A 20,903-nucleotide genomic window follows, 5' to 3' on the forward strand; every position below is an offset into this window, starting at 1 on the left:
ACATGTACAATTCCTTGTGGGCTAGAGAAGATTGCTGAACCCATCTTACTCCCCCAGCCAAACCCTGTACAATGATCAACCGATCCATGGGCTGAGTGGCTTCAAAGAGCCCTTCAAAACCAGCTTATTGTCAAGGTTTTGCCATCACCTGCCTACATTGTAACATGATGCGACGCCCACCTAACTGCCCGATTTGGCCTCTGGGATAGTGTGTTCCCCATCCCTGCTAATAAACACTTACAATAGAGCAAGCTTCATTGAACAAAGGGACTTGTAAGTAAACATGCATTTGTTGTTGTTCAGTCGTGTCCGACTCTTCGTGACCCCATAGACCAGAGCACGCCAGGATTACTCAAATTTGCCTTCCTGACAACTAATTAAGGAAGTACCTTGTGCTTCTTGCTGTCAAGATTTTATGCTTTATTACAGGCACCTACCTGTAAGTGATGTCCAGGACAAACTACAATTTGGAAAGTTACACTGAACCCTGCGACCAGAATCCAACAAGAGTTTAGGCAGTTCAGATAGGACTTAAATGGGTTGAATTGTGTATACCTTCCCTTTCTACAATTAACAATACAGATCTCTTTTCGGTCTTCATTTATGCAAGTTTATAACAGTGGATTTCACAGGATGATCAGCCAAGGGTGGGGATATTTTTAGACTGCAACAACATTGGCAGAACAAGGCTAAGACACCATACGCTGAATTTCCTACCCACTGGAATTTTCTCTTCATGTGGAGCATGTGTCAATTGTAACCTTTGACCTGGAACTCTTCAGTGTCCTAAGCAGCCTTTTAACCCTTTCTTAATCCTCTGCCATAGTGACAGATATTTAAGTCTTTTGGGGGAGTTAAGTTTTGCTTTGAAGTCAAGTTAAGAATTTAGGCCTCATGGTGCACAAGAGCTACTAAACTGAACTTCTGTGTGAATACCTACTTACTACTATCCACATACATCCTTTCTTGCCCATCATCACTTCCTCATACCATGCCACTCCTTGAAATAAAATCAGAAAGCCTGGAACATTTTGAATTGTGAATTTACACATCATACTTTGTAGCCAAAGATGAAGACTTTGGTGTCTCATTGCTACATTTGCCCTTCAATTTACTTGTCTTACGTGCTCATTTGAGGAAATTAACATGGGGCTTTTTCAGTCACAAGACATCTCTCCCCCTTACCTGTATTTATATCAATCTTTTCACATACTTGCCTACCTGTTACCAGAGACTCAATGTGGCTGGTCCATTAAGGCAAATGCAGCACTGCTCTACAATAACTTGTCAGCCCTCAGCTAGTCTCCACATGCCTGCCTTCTGTCTTGTAACCAGTCAGACTCTGGCTCTGCCTGTCATTGGTTCTGGCTGTACCTACTGTTGATCTCTTAGCCCTGAGCCCCAACAGACACCAGTCATCGCTGCAGAGATTGAATGGCACTTGAGCTACCTCGTTATGGCTCCATTTAAAATAACATGGTTTTTTCCTGCCGGAAACTATCCTCATGCAAAGAGTACTAAAACTAAGCTGACACGGGAATCAACTTTTGGTAGTATTTCTACCTGTCAGATATAACTTTTGTGGCAGCAGAGATATAGAAAGAAAGATAACTAGCTTCGCACAAATAATTGATCTCAAGCCTCCAAAATTGTTCCCCATCTACAAGGTAAAGTATCAAGTTCACCTGGCTCAAAGGCAAGAGATGCAGCAACTTCTTTCTGCTTAATGTAATGGAACCCCCATTTTTGCCACTCAGATCCATATTTGTCACATCAGATGTAAAGCGACCCACTTGCTAATGTGATTAAACCATACTGGATAAATCAACTGGATGAGATTTGAGACTCGTTTGTTTTCATCCCAACAGCACCTGGAGGGGGGGCAGCCCGCAAGGGAGCAACTCCTCCTTTAGATTATCCCTCCCAGACACACTTTAAAGGCTATAAAACATGTCCTGGCCACTTATTTGCAGCATAGTTTAAATTTAATAAAATAAAACAGTTGTGTGTCGAGTACCAAAAAATGTTTCCTCTGCCCAATGTCAGCTTGGCAACAAAAGGGTTAATGGGTAAAACTCGAGACTTTTGGGGCAGAGCCAACAACTCCAGTCCCACATCCAGTTTTGAGAGCAGCTGCATGTGGAGAACAGGGTAAAAAGATCCAGCCTCTGGGCACCAAACTATCCTGCACCATACATCTCAGAATTGCTATCTCCTGGCTCAAAAATGAAAATGCCACAGCACACTAGACAATACAGTGCAGTTCAGTGCCCCCACCACACCGTGCAGCTTCCAGAATGGCCTATGTGTCACGTAATAAAATGGGAAAATGGCACAAAAGACTCTGCAAGGCCCAAGTGTCAGAGCCCAGAGCTCAGCCCTGCTGGAAGCAGCACACAAGCCCAGACTCAGGCTGCTTCTGTATGGCTGGCTCTCAGCTTCATGTATTTCCCACCAACCTATGCAAAAATCACTGGGGAGTGCGCGGCGGGGGGGGGGGGGAGAGAAAAGGACTGGGGTGCACATTCTTTTACTATGAGGATACCCTCTCCCTCACCACCTTGCCTAGAGCAGCAAAGATATTTGGTTCCAAAGAGAGGTGTTTCAAAAAGGCAATATTTGTGCTTTTCTAAGTTTGCAGCAACAGTAAACCCAAAGAAAGCACCCCAAGAGTGGCCTCGAGGGGTTCTGGGACTGTAGTTCATGGCAGTGAGGGGGGGGATGGTCAAAGAAAAACTAAGCAAAAACCAAAACAAAATGACGCTGGCAAAAGGGGCACTGTCTGAAAGGTCCGACAGTGGGGCAAAAGTACAGGTGGGTATACTGAGCCAGAAAGCAAAGGGGCTGTGATTTAAGAGAGGCCGTTGCCCAGCAGGGTAAGTTCAAAACCTTCTACAGTCAGGACTGGTTTTCTGTAGAAGCTGCTGGGGCTGCCAACTTTCCATTCCAACCATGAAGTTTTGAGGGTGTGGGTCTCTCTTCCTTTTCTTTTAATGGAAATTGTAAAAGTCTTGGCCTTGCTATTCCCTCATACGCAGCTTCAAGGGTGGTGAGCAGAAGGCGAACGGTAGCAAAACAAAAACAAAAGCTCCAATTTGACTTGATCATAAATTAGCCTTCTCTCCCCCACAAGCTGTCAGGGCAGGCAATAGGGACACCTGTACCCTTTCCTTGGAAAGGGGTCTCAAGAGCCCCTTGTTTCCTTCAGCAGAAAGCCTCGGCAGACTTGAAATGCTCAGAGGTTAAGACAGCAGGAGGAAGCTGCCCCTCGCTTCCTCCAAGCCAATCCCAGCAGCTTTTACGAATCAGCTGGGATAGAAGGTGTGGAGGATGGGAATTGTCATTTCCCAAATCGACCAGCTCTTTGCTGGGTTCATGAGAGACGAGGTTCGGCAAGTGCTTGGGGGCGGGGAGGAGCTCAGGGCATGTCACTTGCCCGGTGGCCCCTAAACCTTCTGCACAGTGCCCTCGACGGGCACTTTCTTTGCCCGCTTCTTCATGCGGCTGCGGGCATAGACGCGGAGAAAGAGCGCCGTGAAGACCACCGCCACTCCCAGCCCGCCCACCACGGTGACGGCGTGGCCATAGATGAGACACGACAGGAGGATGGCAAAGGCTTGCCGCAAAGTCATGATGATGGTGAAGACGGCGGCTCCAAACTGGTTGATGGTGTAGAAGATGAAGAGCTGCCCGAAGGCCGAGCAGACCGACAACAGCACGGCGTGGGCGGCAAACTCCGAGTGGCGGGCCATGAAGCGCACCGACTCCAGCAAGGCGCCCTGCTCCAGCAGCGAGCCCACCGTGAAGAGACATGAGAAGACGTTGACGCCAAACATCATCTGCACCGAGGACATCTTGTAGGTGAAGAGGGCGTCCTGCCAGTTGGACGTGAAGCTGTCAAAGACAATGTAGCCTGCCAGGAGGACCACGCCGGAGAAGGTGGTGACCGTGGAGAGGTGCTTGTCGTGGGAGCTCGAGAGCAGGAACATGCTGACTCCGACTGAGATGAGGGCTGCTGTCAGGTACTCCCAGTACTCGTAGCTCTTGCGGGACACCAGCTTGCCCATCAGCATGACTGGAATCACCTTGGAGGCTTTGGCCAGCACCTGCGTGGGGAAGCTGATGTACTTGAGGGCCTCGTACTGGCACCAGCTGCTGAGGATGTTGGAGAGGGAGGCAAAGGAATACTTGTACATGGGAGCGCCATGACGAGGCTGCTTGATCAGGGCGCAGTAGAGGCCAGCCACGGTGCATGCTAGGATCCGGTTCATGAAGACCAGGAACTGAGAATCCTTGAACTTCTCACCAGGGTCGGACTCGGTTGCACCGTACGTTCGGGTCATCACCCTCTCCTGAAGGACGCCCCATGTCAGATAGGAGATCTGCAAAGGAGGGGGGGGGGACGGAGATGAAGAAGGCAACTGCCACAACAAACAGTAAGAGAGCATCCTGGAGAATTGGGCAAGCAGGAAGCATGACACTCTTTGGATGCCACTGACCCAAGCAGCTCATAAAGACGCCCACTTTTCCTATACTGTCAACCTACGCAACAGGAAGGGCCGGGTCTGATTGAGATTCTCTTTCGACTCCCAAGCAAGATCTAACCAGATTGGTATTGAAGTTCTTCCCACAGAAACTATTTTCTATGCTGGGCTATGTTAAGACACCACCTACAAAAATTATAGCAATAAAATGCTAGCTGAGCCACAAGATGCAATGTTTGCCTTGGCATTTCCTATCAGCCCCAACAATCTGAACACCATCTGGTTTATGGTTTATGAAATGACCATGATGCTATACAGGATTACATATTTCAGGCACTGAAAAAAGTACATAGCTGCCACAGAGCACCTGCTTCTGCACACAGCAGCTTTTAGTGTACCATCAGGCCTGCAGAATCAACCATTTTCCTTCTTTGTTTTCTCAGTTCCTTGTAAATGCAGAAGCAGTAATCCCAACACCCTCACCTCAGTAATACGAAAAGTATCATTACTTATGTCCTGTAAATTTGGAATGATCTGAATCAAAGAGATTACATGACTTGCCTATGGCCATTCAGCAGGCTTGGTACATAACTAAATCCACATTAGTTCAGTACATTAAGAAAATTTCCTTCTATCGCTCTTTCTTTCAATGTCATTCAAGGACATGCAGCGTTTCCTATGTATTTCCTTTATAGGTAGCTACAGGCATAACCCAAGGATGCCAAATAAAGTTCTGCACTTGCTAAACTATGTCACTCTAGGGCCTGCAGCTCATCGTTATTTTGGACTTACAGTTGCTCAAAAAGCCAAATTAACTACAAAACGCCTCTTATCTATCTTCCGTAGGATGAGTGATATAAGACAAACAAAATTCTAATCCACCTGATACTGATAGAGCAGAAGTTTTTATCTTTCTAAAATATCAGAAATCCCCTAATTGAACCCAGTGTTCTGACTCCAGTTCAAAAATAACTGGGTGATATTCTGACCTCATTATTGCATGAAGGGTACAAACCATGCAATTCTGAAAGCATCCTCTAGGTTTTATTTATTATTTTATTAAATTTATATCACACCCTTCCTCTCAAATGAGCCCAGGTTCCAATTTAATGACCACCTGCAATTCTCATGAGAACTGAGATTGCAGCATTGCTTAATGGAAGTTATAGGTCGGCTGCATATGTCCCAGTACACATAAAGCCAGTGCAATGGGTGGGGTATTTGAACCTTGCTTGAAAACTTTGCTCAGCTGTGAACTAACATTTGAGCCAATCATACTCTCGTGTAATGCTACATCTAAACAAGAAGCTCCCAATCACCACCCCAGACAAGCCAAATCAAAGTGGAGTACTAGCTCTCAGTTCTTTACCTGTAGGCCAGTTGCACAAAACAGCAGCTTAAAGAACTGCCGGGCTGTGGAGGACTCGACAGTCTCATTCCGAGCTGCTAGCAAGGTATCGTCCTGGTGTACAGATTTGGCCTCGTTGCCAAAGACACATGATTTGATAACTGGAAAGCAAATACCACGGCCTAAGAGGGAAAGGAGCAAAAACACATTAGCCACAACACTGAATCACACCAGTTGGGGGCATGGGAAAGGGAGGGAGGGAAGCCACACACATTACAACTAACTGCCAATGTTGTCCCCACAATCACCACCACATAAGAACCAGGAAGAGCCCTGCTGGATTAGGCCAAAGGGCCGCCATAGTCCCACATTTTGTTCTCACAGTGGCCAACCAGGTGCCTGTGGAAAGAATGCCTGCGAGCAGGACTTGAGAGCAGCAGCATTCTTTTCACTTGCAATTCCCAGAAACTGGTTCTCGGAGACATGCTGCCTCCAACAGTGCCACCATCTGTGGTTTCTTGATGGCACTTCCAAACAGATTTACTTGCCTCTTCTCTAGGCCAGTCCTACTCTACTCTGCACACAGTGCTTGCCCCAGCTAAGAGAAGACAGACTTACTAAGCTGCAGAAAATCAAAGAGATAGTGATGCAGATCTTATACCCGCATTGCCATGGCTATTCCTTGCAAATCTCCCAATTTCCTCAACAGGTAATGGCTACAGATTATGTGCTTGCTAGCATGATCACTGATGGGAGTGGACGCAGTGTTTGAAATTTGCCAGGTGTCAGGCACATTTTGCACCCGGCTATTGGCCACTTGTGACCAAGTGAAGATGCCCGGCACCAGGGTGGCACCTGACGTCTCCGCCATCTGGAGGTGCATGCCTGGGGATCCTTGTATCATGACTGTTTTCACACACTAGCAACATACCCCATAGAATTCTATCCATTATATTTTATCTGCACAATCAGAATGAATTTCAGGAACCAGAAAGTTGCATTGAAATGTAAATGTAAATAAAAAGAAGGCACCTTTTATCCTATGTGGGGGACTTGTAAAGTAGTAAAAGAATTCTGGGAGATTATATATAATGAACTGAAAAAAAATCTTTAAAATAACTTTTTATTTAAAAAAACCCAAAGCTTTTCTTCTGGGAATTCTAGGCACTGAAATAACAACGGATCAGAAAAAGCTATTAATGTATGTGACCACTGCTGCTCTGATGTTACTAGCCCAGAGAAGAATGGCAGATTAAGTTGAAGGACTATGCCAAAATGGCAAAAATGACCGGAAGAATCAGGAAGACCAAAACTTTAATACAGAAAGGGGGAAATATATAATTTACCTTAAAAATCATTGTAAACAAAATTATTAGTAGGATTGGAATACTGTAATACTTGTAGTTTAACGCTGAATTATGGTTCAAATGGAGATTTAATAGATTTGGATTAATAGAGAAGATACAGGAGGAAAAAGTTAACTAAGGACCCACAAAGGGGAAGATGGAAGTCCAGGGGAATCTATGGAATTCTCTTTTTATTTGGGTTGTTTGACAATTGTTTGTAAATTTCAAAATTTGAAAAACTAAATAAATTTATAAATAAATACAACTTTTGAGCTATCTGGCCCCCAAATGGCAACTAGGCATTCCGTTTTGGCGACTGCAACCCTGCTTTAAGGAGCCATTTGACACCTAGCTTATATATCTGAGTTTCTAACACTGGGCGAACATACTGATTGCGCATTTAAAAGTTGACAATGAATGCACTCTGGGTGAGTTTCAAATCCAGGATAGCACAGCTGAGGGGCGGAAGAAGATACGATGGGCTCAGAATGAGCTATCTCAGCAGCAATATTAGGAAACCACTCTGTGTGCACATTCCTACTACTTACCTGTTTCAAGGTAATTTTTCCTCTTGAAGTATTGTATAAGCAAGAAGCCTGGCACCACAATACTTGCATAGCCTGCGGCGTTGACCAAAAAGCGAAACAGCCAGAAGTCTCCCCAGGAGTCCTGGTGAACAGCAGGTACCTCTTCATTTGCAGTCACTATGGGGAGAGCAGCCAGCGCAAGAGCCAGGCAGAACCTGCCAAGAAAAAGAGCAGGCCGTAAGCCAAAGGGAATCCCTGGATCCGGTGAAAAGTTTACACAGGCAACTCTCTCATCACACATGGGAAGCATTCAAGATTCCACCCCCATCTCCTTCCTCTAGCAACAGGCGAAACCAAGAACCCCAGAAACAAAGCAGCTACATCTGTCTTGTGCAGGATTCTCACAGCAAATGCTGCAGACTTGCTTGCAGCTTCAAGGCTGAGTGAAGAAATTCTTGCACATGCAATCCCTATGCCTGTCTGAGGAACTATTGCCTTTCACTTAATCTGGCACGACACCAAGGACAGAGGCCTGTGAGAGCTCCCATTTGTCAGACCTTTGGCCTTTTCATACATCCTTCTTTGGAGTCAGGGAGAGAGATAAAACAAATGAAATAAAACAGTAAGGCTGGGATGCAATAGACACAGGCAAACAGAGAACCCTCTGAACACCCTCCATTTGGGATCTCAGACAAGCTGTGCACATTAACATGCACAAACACAATCTTGGAACAGGCGGATTCTGGTGTCCCCTGAGCAGCAAAGTCAGAGTGACCTTCCTACAAAGCAAACAAGTATAGCGGCCAAGGGCTCCGTTGGTACTTACCACCCAGACATTCTATGGGGCAGGAGTGTCCTTGGAATATGGCAGCACATAAGTCACAGGAAAAGCCTATTAAAAACTATAGTCTTAAGCAGCATGGGAAGCAGACAACTGGGCTGCTCACTAAAATCTATTACAGAGGAATCGCACATATTTTCAGACTTCCGGGCGAGAGCCAATGAGCAGCTGTGTAGTTGTGCAGAAATTCACCACAGACACGTGAGAGGAGCTAATGTCTCCCCGGAGTAGCCACAGTGCAGTTGCGCCACAAAGAGATAACACTCCAAAGGAGTAGGCAGATTAATGACTGTGCTGTCAAGCGCCTTTTCATCCCATTAGCAGCAAAGAAGCCCACAGGGTCTCAACTGGCATTTTAGCCAGCGACCCTGAATCTGTGAAACTCAAGTTGTGCACATTTGGAGCAAGCGTTATTTTCAGAAACAAGATGGCGAGCAGAGAAACTCAGAAGAATAGATGGCGAGATCAAGGGAGAATATCTGTTGCAAACAAGAAGCTATGCTATGCAGAGCACCCTTTAACCATCTGAATGCATGAAGAAGACTATCAGTGGCTGCAAGCCATGACGGCTATGCTCTGCCTCCATGCAAGCAGGCAGTAATGTTCCTCAGAACTAGTTGCTGGAATCCTTGGGAGGGGAGAGTGCTCTTCTGCACGAATCCTGCTTGCTGGTTTCCCACAGGCATCTGGCTGGCTACGGTGAGAACAGGAAACTGGACTAGACGGGCCACTGGCCTGATCCAGCAGGCTCTTCTTTTGTTCTTATGCAGTCCCCCCTCCCACTGCCACCGTGATTCCCGAGCCTAAAAGGCACCGCTGACACATTTCTAAGTTGTCCCCCTGCAACTGCGAGAGACAGAAGCCCTGTTTGCTAATTTACCTCACATGGTTAGAATCGTGTGAGGGAGTGGGGTCAAGCACAATAGCTCTGCTGAGTCACCACCCCCACAGCTCAACATTTCTTGGAGGGCAAATGTCTGCAGCGAGGAGCCGGAGCCACCGATGTAGACGTGAAACTTGCACAAAGGCAGCAGGTTTGCGCTCCAACATGTGAAGGGAGACAGGGCACTGTGATGTGATGCAGTTAGCACACGCATCCCTATTCTTCCCTTCACTGTATGAGGAGCATACTGCCTGAAGGCTAGTCCTTCCATCTCCAGCTGAAGGCAGAATAGTACATTCTTCACTTGTACCATGTTTTTCTGGACACCATGGAATCACAACTATCATAGATCCAATGCATGCTTATTCAGAAGCAAGTCTCAATATGTTGTGCAGAGCTTCTTTCCATAGGATTCCAGCCTAATGAAAAGTTGAGCCGTTATTCAAATCTAATAAAATTTCCAAGGAAGAATTAATACCCTCTTGCTGACAACTTCAACCCTTTAACTCAGTGTTTCTCAAACTGAGGTCCCCAGCTGTTGCTGGACTATAACCCCCATCATCTCTGACCACTGGTCCCTCCTAGCTAGGGATGATGGGAGTCATAGTTCAACAACAGCTGAGGAGCCCAGTTTGAATAATTCTGTTAACCGTTTCCCCATCCTCTCTTTTTCTACCCACCAACTGCCATGGACAGGCATGTGCCAGCGCAAGATCTTTTGCAAGATATGAAACCACAGAAAACCGGTTTTGAGTAAGTTCAAAGAGGCTCTGAAACAGCCCTCTGAGGTCAGTTTCAAAGCATTGTCCTCTTGCATCGTTTGTTCATGCTGTGGCAAGCACTACCCAAATTACAGAAATAATTGTTAGAAAAATTTCCACACCTCGTTGCATAAAACTGTAGTCCAGGCACCTAGGAATTTCAAAAATCTTTTTTTCCCCCAAGCCATGAATATATTATACTCTGGTGGTTTCCAGATAAATGTAAAAAATTACAGCCATTTTTGGACAAGGACTGCCTGGCTATGATGATTCATTCATTGGTAACCACAAGACTCAATTATTGCAATGTCCCCTGTCTGAAGGCTCCAGGTGGCACAAAATGTTGCAGTTAGATGGTTGGTGGGGTCATACTACCACCAGTGCATCACCCCAGTGCTTAATGGTGGTACTAGCTGTCCACATGCTACTAGGGCACATTCAGGGTTCCTGGACAACTTTTGCGCAGGTTAACTTAAGGACCATTTGACGCCAAACTCGGAGGTCTTTAGGGGAGTCTCTGTTAGTGATCCCTCATGGCTCAGACACATCACCAGGAGCCATGCATTCTGTGGATTCCCCTCCACCCAGCTGAACTCAGACAATACCCTTCTTTATTAAACTTCACACACCTGATCACTGAAGAAGAAGAAAATCAGCAGGCATTTTAAATAATTTTATGGATCATTTATGACACAGTACTAGCTTTTGAAAATACTATTCCCCTGTGTGGTCAGGACTCTCAGGCCGTAGACTTTTCAGCAAGGAGGCAAGAGATATTTCACTCCCAAGTAAGCCATAATCCCTAAAAATATCATTGATCCTGATATCCCCAACTGCATGGGCACCTGCATGTGTGATTAGCCACTAGAGCGAAATTGGTTTAAATTGATTTCAGCCTGGCTTAATTCAACTGCTTTGGACCAGAGCAGGAGTGCTGGTATTACTGGCTCCCAGATAAAAAGGAATAAACCAGCCAAGCTTTGGTTCTCTCTCCTGCTTTGGTTCACAGCTCCTTGGCCCATGAGCAGGGCCAGATTTAGGTTTGATGAGGCCCTAAGCTACTGAAGGTAATGGGGCCCTTTATATGCCCAGCTGTCCTTTGTCAACAACAAATTGTTGCTGTTTTTTGTGTTGAATATATGCTGTATGGTAATTTATGGACCTAATGGGTATCTAAAGCCATTTGCACATAACAAAATATGTATTTTATTGTAATTGTATTTATGTATTTGTAAGTAATTGTTGAACTGAAATACGGTAATTATTAAGCTCTAACTCTATGTAGGTTTTATTTTATTTGTTTTTTATCTTATATTTTGGAAATGTACATCCAGGTTTTTTTCCCTTTAAATTTTTTTGGGGCCCCCAAGAGAGTGGGGCCCTAAGCTACAGCTTGTTTAGCTTACACATAAATCCGGCACTGCCTGTGAGGCACTTTCTCCCTCCCAGCTTCAGACAAGGCAGCTAGTGTTACAGGTGAGCTCTCACTTCTGCCAGGCAAGCAAAACCAGCACCAGTGCTAGGAATGAAAGAAGCTTTCATTGCTTCAAACCCACAAAGAAACCAGGAAGTCGGAGCTCATATATACCTCTACTGTTCCCTTTCACATTGGACAGACGTGCTTTTGACACACACCCCATCCCCACGGATAGGCGGCTCTCTGCTAGGGCAAGAGCGGTCTGGGACAAAGCCCCCTTTGGCAGACCTTTCCATTTCAGTTCCTCAGGCAAGATGGTTCTGAAGCAGGAGTAAAAATCCCCATAGACCTCCGTTCTCGATGCTAGTGACAAGAAAGCCACAAGAAAGTGGAGCACAAAAAGAACATGGGAGCCAATGCCCTTCACCCTTCAATTGCATTTCTCCTGTAGCTACAGTTCTGTGGGCCTTAAGAAATTCCTCCCTTCTTTGGATCCAGTCAGAATTACGGTAATTGGCAAGTATTTGCATCCATTAAGCTTCTGACATACTGTCTCACAATTAGGGTGGTTAGGGAGTGGCAAAAGGGCACATTTACGGCCAACCTATTTAGAGGAAAGGCCATAGCTCAGAGCACCTGCTGCTCTGCATCTCCAGGTAGGACAGGAGAAGTACGCCATCTGAAACTCTGGAGAGCCACTGCCAGTCAGTGTAGACAATATTGAGCCAGATAGGAAAATGATCCGACATGGTATAGGGCAGCTTCCAATGTTCTTTTGTTCCGCACGTATACCGTATTGGCTCGAATATAAGCTGCATTCCCCCCCCCCCCAATTCTGACTGTGAAAAGTTAAAATGTGTCCTGTATTGGGAACTGAGTGCTGTGCACCCGCCTCTCAGCACTACCGCCTTGAATGGGGGACGGGGGAGCAATGGTGGCTTGAGGAGGAAGTTTTGGGAGGCGGTAGTGCCGGGAGGCAGGCGTGCAGCATGCTTGGAACCGAGCCCCTGCCCCTCCCTTCAGGGCGGTAGTGCCGGGAGGCGGGCTGCACCCACAAATAAACCTTGAATTTTAAAAGTGCGGCTTATTTGCGGGTGTGGCTTATATTCAGACCAATACAGTAAATAAAGTGCATGGATTGAAATTTGCTTTAGTGAGTGCAAGCGTAGAACCAGCGGAATATTGCACATATTGCATTACACTATTAATCAGCTTTCAAATCAAGCTTGAGGGAGGCAGGCATTCACCTCCCTTATCATAACTGCCAATGCACTCCTGATTCCAGGGTGAGGGACATTAACTGTGCATGTCCCCCCCCCCGTCCCCCCGTCCCCCGCAGAGGAAACTTTAGGGAGCAGCTCCCACCCACAGCTTATGTCTCACTTGAGGGCTCCCAGTTCTACATATTTGGTCTCTGCAGGTGGTACAGTGACGTGCATGCAGACAACATAGTGCAGCATCTCATTCTTGCTCTCACTTCTGCGTTCAAGGGCCAGCAGTAAAGCATCCAGGAGCCTAGTACATGGTGCTGAATCACATTTCTGACACTTATCAGTCAATCCTAGTTACCAGGAGGCAATCACTACTTGCCACTGCTGATCTATCAAGTTAGAAAATTACAAGCTGATATTTGTTAGCTCTCTTAACCAGCAAATAATAAAAACAATTTGAAAACCAAAGGAAAGCTAAGTGCAAATCTCAGCCACAGCTACAAGAAAATGTTATGAAAAATGAAGCTCTTCCTATCTCTAGCCTAAGGGCTTCCCAGAACACAGAACCAAGAATAGCAGAGGCTGCTGATCAGCTAGTCTTCAGAGTTCACTAAGAGATCAAACAAGTCACACTTTCCTGTCAAGCAATCATTACCTAACTTTGCAGAGCAGCACACTTCTGGGCAGTGTCACCACAAGACACTGAAGCTCGCTTATAAACCATGAACTGGAATTTAACCACATATAAATGCCCCCAAATAGTTTATTATTCCTATTTCATATTATAATGTAAAATGCCCCCAAATAGTGACTGATTTAGACACTTTTCATTGTTTAAACATATTCTAAATATTTCTACTGGATCCGAAGAAATCCATAGCTCAGAAAGCACTATTTGCAAGCCCCAGAGAAACTCACAGGGCTACTTGCTATTTAGAGCAGTCAGGGTAAGGATCCTGGTGCAAAAAGATCCACAGGGAGAGGTTGTTTGGGCAGTTGTCAGCTTAGAACTCTGGGAGCTGAAGGAATGTCGTAATTACAGTGAAGGCTGAATTTCTAGGCTTGCCTACAACTAACTAAACTTCTTTAACATAGCAAACTGTTATTGATTCACCCACTAAAATGAAATTTACAACAACAACAACAACAGGCACTCTAGTCTCAGGGCATTTTAAACTACTGGCCATGAAGTATTGTTGGACCAGTTAAACAGAGTGGAAGAAATACAAATTGTTATTGCTCTTTGGTGGCTTTCTCTTTCAATCTGACAATACAGTATTAGAGAATGGCGACAGGGAGATTTTCATTTGCTACTTGAAGTTTTTTGTGAGAATCTATTTAATATCCAATGGGATTACCAGCTGATTTGGAGTGTGGTGTCATCTCTAAATTGACAACAGTCAGCGCTATCTTTCATTTCTATCTTATCTAATCTAATAGCAATGGTCTTAGTGTTTACACCTGTGCTTAGAGGCTATGTTGGCATAGATTCACCCATTACAAGGTGAATCCAGACAAGGTGATTATAGCAAGTGGGCCATGTGATTTGGGGATGTGTTTCTGGATGGTGTCTCAATGTCCCTCAGAGAACAAATATTCAGCTTGGGAGTACTCCTGGACCTGGCTTTGCTGAGGTGCACATTTGTGGTTCAGCTCAAAAAGAGGACAGGACTCCTGCAACATTACTAGTGTGCAGAAGAGGAAATTTCAGGTGTCAAGCTATTCCTGCTGAGATTCCCTACTCCACTACTATTAAAAGTACAACAGCTGTGCTCTCTTTTGCACATGGCTGCTCTAAGCTTTGGCCTGAGACCTTTTTCATTAATTATAACCAATATGTGAACTGCATCCCTTCCTGGAAAATAAGGCCCTAGCAACCATCATTTGTGTATTTTTTAAACTCTGAAGTTTGACTACTGCAAATAAACTACAAATGAGGCTGCCTTTTAAGACTGTTTGGAAATGTCAGCTTGTACAAAATGCAAAAGTCTGTGATCTAATTGGAGTCAAAGATTGAGAGCATACGCGAGCTGTGTTCTACAATACTGCTTATCAGGTTCTGGGCACAATTCAAACTGCATGTGACAATTGAACAAGTCCTATGTAGCTTGTGTCCTCCACAAGCCTTTTTTACTCAAGATTTTTAGGTGTAGTTCTGCTCCATATTCCATAAAATTGTGAAGTGAAATTCTTTGGGGTTAGGAGCAAGATTGTTCTTAGGAACAAAATCCACTTGAAGTAATTTATCCTAAAAGACGCCTGCCTAAGCCTGTGCAGCTCCACATTTTTTAAAGGAAAAAATGTAATTATATTTTGGTTTAGCTAAGCTGGCAGATTTCCCCCAAAACTTAAATTTTGAATGTTTTTAATTTTTTATTGCATATTTGTACAGCCAGCCACCTGCAAGCTTCATGTGTTTACAAACTGCAGCAAGAACCCCACAGCCAGCAAATTAAAGAAACTATTAATCTGTTTCCAATTCAAGATGCTGATATTGACCTTTAATATCAGTCAGCAACGCTGTGCCCACATGTGCCAGTGTGCCCACCAATACCTATTATGGTGTCTGTGAAGGGTCTCAGTATATACCTCATAAATCCACAACACAAGAGAGACTGTTCTTTGTGCTCCATCCTCGTTTACACTGGCTCAGCTTCTTAGTCATTGAACTTGCTCTCTTAAACATGCCCATGTTTCACTGGATGCTAGGAGTTGACCCTCTTATCTATTCTGAACAGAAGAGAGGTGCAAAGAGTTTGATTTGTGAACAAGCATGGCAGTGACTGAAGTAGGCTCCTTTTTCAATTGATGAGACAACTGATTTTGTCTGTCAAATCCCTTTACGAACTGACTGGCCTTCGTAAAGTGGCACTCTGTAGAGCAAGGATGGAGAGACTGTGGCCCCCGAGGTATCACTGGACTCCAGCTTCCAGGCAATGGTCATGGAAGATGGGAGTTATAGCCCAGCAGCACCTTGAAGGCCATTGGTTCCCCATCCCTGCAGTGGATAACTTCATAAAATGTGTCATAAGTACTAACGAAATACAGAATTTACATTGTCACCTTTGAGCTTGGAATTTCTTAGTTATTTCAAATGCACTTACCATTTGCACACTCAAGCTGATACAAATGGAGCAAAATACTTCCCTTACATTTTAAATCTGGATTCTTAACTATACTGACTACTATTCCCACATAAATTATCACATCCTGTTACTCTAGCGTCATAATCCTCAAACAACTCCCACCATAAATTCCTTACACAAAACTGTCACTGTGGATTAGAATTCCCATTCTACCTGTTAATTGTGAATGAAGAAAGCGAAGGGAGGAGGAAAATCATCTTTACCATTTACTATGATTATAGCAGGGTAAAAAAAAAAGCATTAAAGAATTATTGACTCACATTAAAATTGCATACACGCCATTAAGATATAGAGCCTGCGAGTTTCTTCAGACTAATCCATTCAGATTTTAGCTATGAAATCATCCGCACAATGATTTTCACTTACTACATCCTAACCTTGCCTGGTATGAAGCATCGGATTTCCTGGTAATCAGGGTTGGACTGGAGCATTAGTTTTAAAAGACACCCAGTTAAGAAGGTATAGAATTGAAGCCCAATGCCTCTATGTAATCTACTACTAGGCTACTGAGGTAACCTTGATACCAATTCGATGTCAACATGAAACCAACTAGGTGGCCTTGGATAAATCATGATTTCAGAGTCAAGTTGATTGGCGGGGGGGGGGGGGAGCATGCCACTGGCACTGGCCTACCTCGCAGGGCTGACCTGTGGCCAGTCCAGAAAAAAGGTACTTTGCTACTGAGAAGTAAAAAAAAAACCCACTGATATAAATGGGGCTAACTCCCCTAGTAAAGGAATAAAGACTTCCACCTGGAAACATAACAGGCATTTATAACCTCCCACAGCTGCTTCAAACCCAGGATCAGATAGTATATCGAGTCTCGCTGGATCCACCCCCCCCCCCGGATTTCATTTCCATCCGACTCCTCAGTCTCCGGCTGAACAACCCGGACGAGGCAAGCGAGGCAAATCCGCCTTCCCGAGAGCTTGGAAAGGGAAACCGAGCTCTTCCCGAGAGCCAGCCCCATCTTTGATTCCCGTTTCCTCCAGAGGCACCCAAGCCTAGCGAGGGGCTCTTCTGCCCGCTCCTCGATACATCTCTCCCGCCTGACCCACAGCATCCTCCCCGCCCCAGCCCGGAGCCCCCGAAGATGCCGGTAGGCGTCTTAAGCCTCCCTCCCGCTCGTCGCGGGCCCGCCAGCGCGGGAGGGGACGGCCGCCTCATCCCCGGCGCAGAGAACCGTCCCCCGTCCCGGAAGCTTCTTCCGCCCGCCCCGCGCCCCGGAGTTAGCCCACCTGCGGCCCATGATGCCGGCCGGGCCGGTGCGCTCCGCTCCCCCGCCACTTCGCTGCTCCGAGCCCGGCCGCGCCTCCCTCCCGGCGCCACAGGGCCAGGAACCGGCCGCTCGCCCCAGCCGAGCAAGGAGTGCGGGGCTCCCACAGCGCCGCCTGCCGGTCTGGAGGCCCCGTCTCCGCGCGGCAATGGATTCCTTTCCGAAGAAGGGGGAAAGCCTACAAGTTCCCGCCCATGTTTGACTAAGGGGAGGAAGCCGGCGACAGGCGAAAAGGACTGTTAAATCCGTTTGAGAGCTACCGGTAAGCCGCCGGCCCAGAATCTGGAGGGCAACGTTTCTTGGAAGAGTGATCGTGAAGTTCGCAAAAAGGTGCAGAGGACGGTTCCCCTCCACCCTGAGGAGCCACGTGAGGTGAAAGAAAGAACTTCAATTTCAGGACAGGTAGGTAGCCGTGTTGGTCTGCCATAGTCAAAACAAAATAAAAAATAAAAAAAATCCTTCCAGTAGCACCTTAGAGACCAACTAAGTTTGTTCTTGGTATGAACTTAGTTGGTCTCTAAGGTGCTACTGCAAGGATTTTTTTATTTTTTATTTTGTTTTGTTCAATTTCAGGAATTATTCTCTTTTCACTAGCAAATACCCACCTGCGGAGAGCCCTGTGGGAAAGGCAAGTGAACGTGGAAGCCATCCTTAAAAACCCTCATTCACTACCGTTTCAGTCACTCTCCAAGCCACAGGTTGGAGAGAATTTGCTCTCTTTATGTGGCCGGGAGCACTGTTCTTCAGGCAGTCTGCGTGCTCCATCTCTAGATTAACAATGAAGTATGGCATTCCTCCACTCATTCCTCCACTCTTATTTCCCCATTTTTTTTAAAAAAGGAACACGTCTATGTTTTTCAAATAGTTACTTTTTTCCTCAGGTTTTTCAACCAGAGAAAACTCAGATGCCTTCATACTCTCAGCTGCTACATATACCAGTATCAAGGTCCAACAATAAGACTTGAGGTGACAGTTGTGGGTAACTTGTGGCCTTCTGAGACTGCATCATTCCTGTACATTTGCTATGCTGCCTGGGGCTAGTTGGAGAGTTGAACTACATCTAGAGAACAAGTTACCCACTGGCACAAACCTAGAAGTGAAGGAAACAATTTGCCTCTCCAAGTTCACCTGTCACCTTCCCTGCCAGCTACGGTATGTGGGAAAACAGATACAGTACATATTTGAACCTGGTGATGGAGCTCCCTTGCCCCATATACCCATTCTAAGTAACAAAACTGCCTGCCTTAGGGTGAACTTAGAGCAAGAGTTTCCAAATACCAAAAGTATTTAAAATATATTGAGGGGGATGATGTGTCATATATGGCATCTAATTACAATAGCATGTGTGCTGGGCTATTGAGGGAAGCTTTTTGCAATAGTGCATTGCATACATACCCTGGCTTACATCAAACTAGGATACCTATTAGCTCAGCTGGTTAGAGCCTGATGTTGATAACACCAAGGTCATGGGCTGATCCCTGTATGTGTGTATATTCCTGCATTGCAAGGGGTTGGACTAGGTGATCCATGGAGTTCCTTCCAACTCTATGATTGATTTAGGTCCACGAAGGCGAGGATAGCCATAATATAGCTACATTGAGCCTTTGGGGTCAGACAGCAACTTCTGAAAGCGGAAGCAGGCCTGCTTGTAGGTTTCCAAGGATGCATCAAGCTAACTGCTGTTGGAAATACAATATAGAAAGACAGCTCTAATTTTCCTATTGAATGTTGGAAACTGTGTCTTCCTCTTTGTGAACTGCTTTCAACATATTCCTCCTCTTCCACGCTAACAGCTGCCAATCGCCAGCAGGACGCAAATGGCTTAAAGTTCCACAAAAGCATCTCAGGAAAGGCAGGAAAACTTTTCTTTAAAAAAACACCCAAAAACACCAAATCAAATTCTTGAAAACATTCCTGCCCTAATAGTTCCCATGTAAGGAGCTACTCTGTTTGCTGACACTTCTTTGGTAAGGTTCAGTGGACAGCTTTATATTTGCAGCAATTGTAATGCTTTTGGTACAGAACAAAGTCTGTCCCGTCCCCCCCCCCCGAACTGAAGGCTTCTCCATAGTAGCCAGCCAAAGATTTCCATACCTTGTAAATGGCACAGTAGCTTGATTAGATTTGAAGAGTCAAGAGTCCTCTGTTGTCAGAAACCTTGAATACACAACTTTCTATATAAGTCTCCTCTAGCTTTGATTCTGTAATAACCAGATGCAGGAACTGTTGCATTAGGCCTAAAGCCAGAAGACAGCCCATGTGATCTCAGCCTTTCTCTGCTTCAGCAGCTGACTGGTGCTTTCCCAAGCAACTTACTGCTGTGGGTGAAAGGATATCTTCATCCGCTGCTTTTAGTTATCTAGCTGGGGCAGAAAAACAGGCAGATTGGCTGCTCTCACTGCTTAAGCGTGACATGTATCTTCTTCCTGCAGCAGATGTGTAGACTTGTGAAAATGTGTGGGACGTTATATCTGAAAGAAATGGGTGCACTCTTGGGAGTCACAAGCGAATCTGGGATGATCTTTTACTAGCACGACAATTCATAGAATCACAGTAGAGTTGGAAAGGACCCCAAGAGTAATAAAGTCTAACCACCTACAATGCAGGAATCTCAACTAAAGCATCCAAGACAGATGGCCAACCAACCTCTGCTTTAAAACCTCCAATGAACTCCCAAAGGAGTTGAACAGCTCTTACTGTCATAAAGTTCTTGTAACTTGAATCCATTGGTTCGAGTCCTACTCCTACTCTCTGAACCAAAACAAGCTTTCTCCATTTTCCATGTGACAGCCCTTCAGCTATTTGAAGGTGGCTGTTGTAGATGACACTCTCCTCTTTTCTAAGCTAAACATACCCAGCTCCTTAAACGGTTCCTCTTAAGGCTTAATTTCCAGACCCTTGATAATATTGGTTGTCGTCCTCTACACACGTTCCAGCTTGTCAATGTCCTCCTTAAACTGTGGCACCCAGAATTGGACACAGGCAAACTAGAGTGGTATCTGAACACTACTTCTGTTGATGCAGTCTAGAATAGCATTTTATATTTTTATTTTTTTGCTGCTGCATCACGCATCAAGGGAAAATTTGTTCCCACAGTTGTGGGCATTTCTGCCACAATGCCTTGACCATTTTAAAATTCACAATGTGCTCCCTTGTGTGAAATGTGGTGTTTCTCCCACATAGGTTACAGATGCATTTTCCTCTGTTATAGTTGAAAGTAGCTGGTAACTGAAGATCTACCAGAGGCAATACTGGCGTTTTTAAAATGCCATTCACCAACTTTGGAGGTGAACTGCATAACCTCCACTTATTTTGGGAATTTTACTTTCCCCCTCTACCCCAATAACAACAAGCAGTAGAACTTGACAGAGAATTTTGGGGTTAAGGCTGTGAATGCTATGCTTTGATTGGGCTGCTTTGTCATGCCATTGTAAATTGTGAATTACCATTTGTTCCAGATTCTGACAAATGCTATCTATTTTTCTAAAACACCAAATAATGGTGTATACTGGACATGTTTCCATACACATAAGGCTTTTGATCAGTAAGCCTTAACTAGGGAAGTTGCCTAAATCCTAGTCAGCAAGGGAGTTAGAGTTCATGTTCCTTGGAGCTGGCTATTCAAAAACTAGTGCTGGCCATCCCCTATGGAAATATCCTGTT

General features: G+C 45.2%; 1 protein-coding gene across 1 annotated transcript; it reads right to left on the bottom strand.

The window, feature by feature from the left end:
• Nucleotides 1-2,602: 2,602 nt before the first annotated feature.
• SLC35B2 (solute carrier family 35 member B2) lies at nt 2,603-17,400 on the bottom strand. Its single transcript, XM_033144559.1, has 4 exons — nt 17,203-17,400; nt 7,727-7,920; nt 5,854-6,014; nt 2,603-4,382 (listed from the first exon to the last, which is right to left on the bottom strand). Exons 1-4 carry the CDS (start codon nt 17,211-17,213, stop codon nt 3,447-3,449), a joined length of 1,302 nt encoding a protein of 433 aa, XP_033000450.1. The 5' UTR covers nt 17,214-17,400; the 3' UTR covers nt 2,603-3,446.
• Between the last annotated feature and the right edge of the window lie 3,503 nt (nt 17,401-20,903).

This window comes from Lacerta agilis, chromosome 3, assembly GCF_009819535.1.
Source record: "Lacerta agilis isolate rLacAgi1 chromosome 3, rLacAgi1.pri, whole genome shotgun sequence".
Lineage (NCBI taxonomy): Eukaryota > Metazoa > Chordata > Lepidosauria > Squamata > Lacertidae > Lacerta > Lacerta agilis.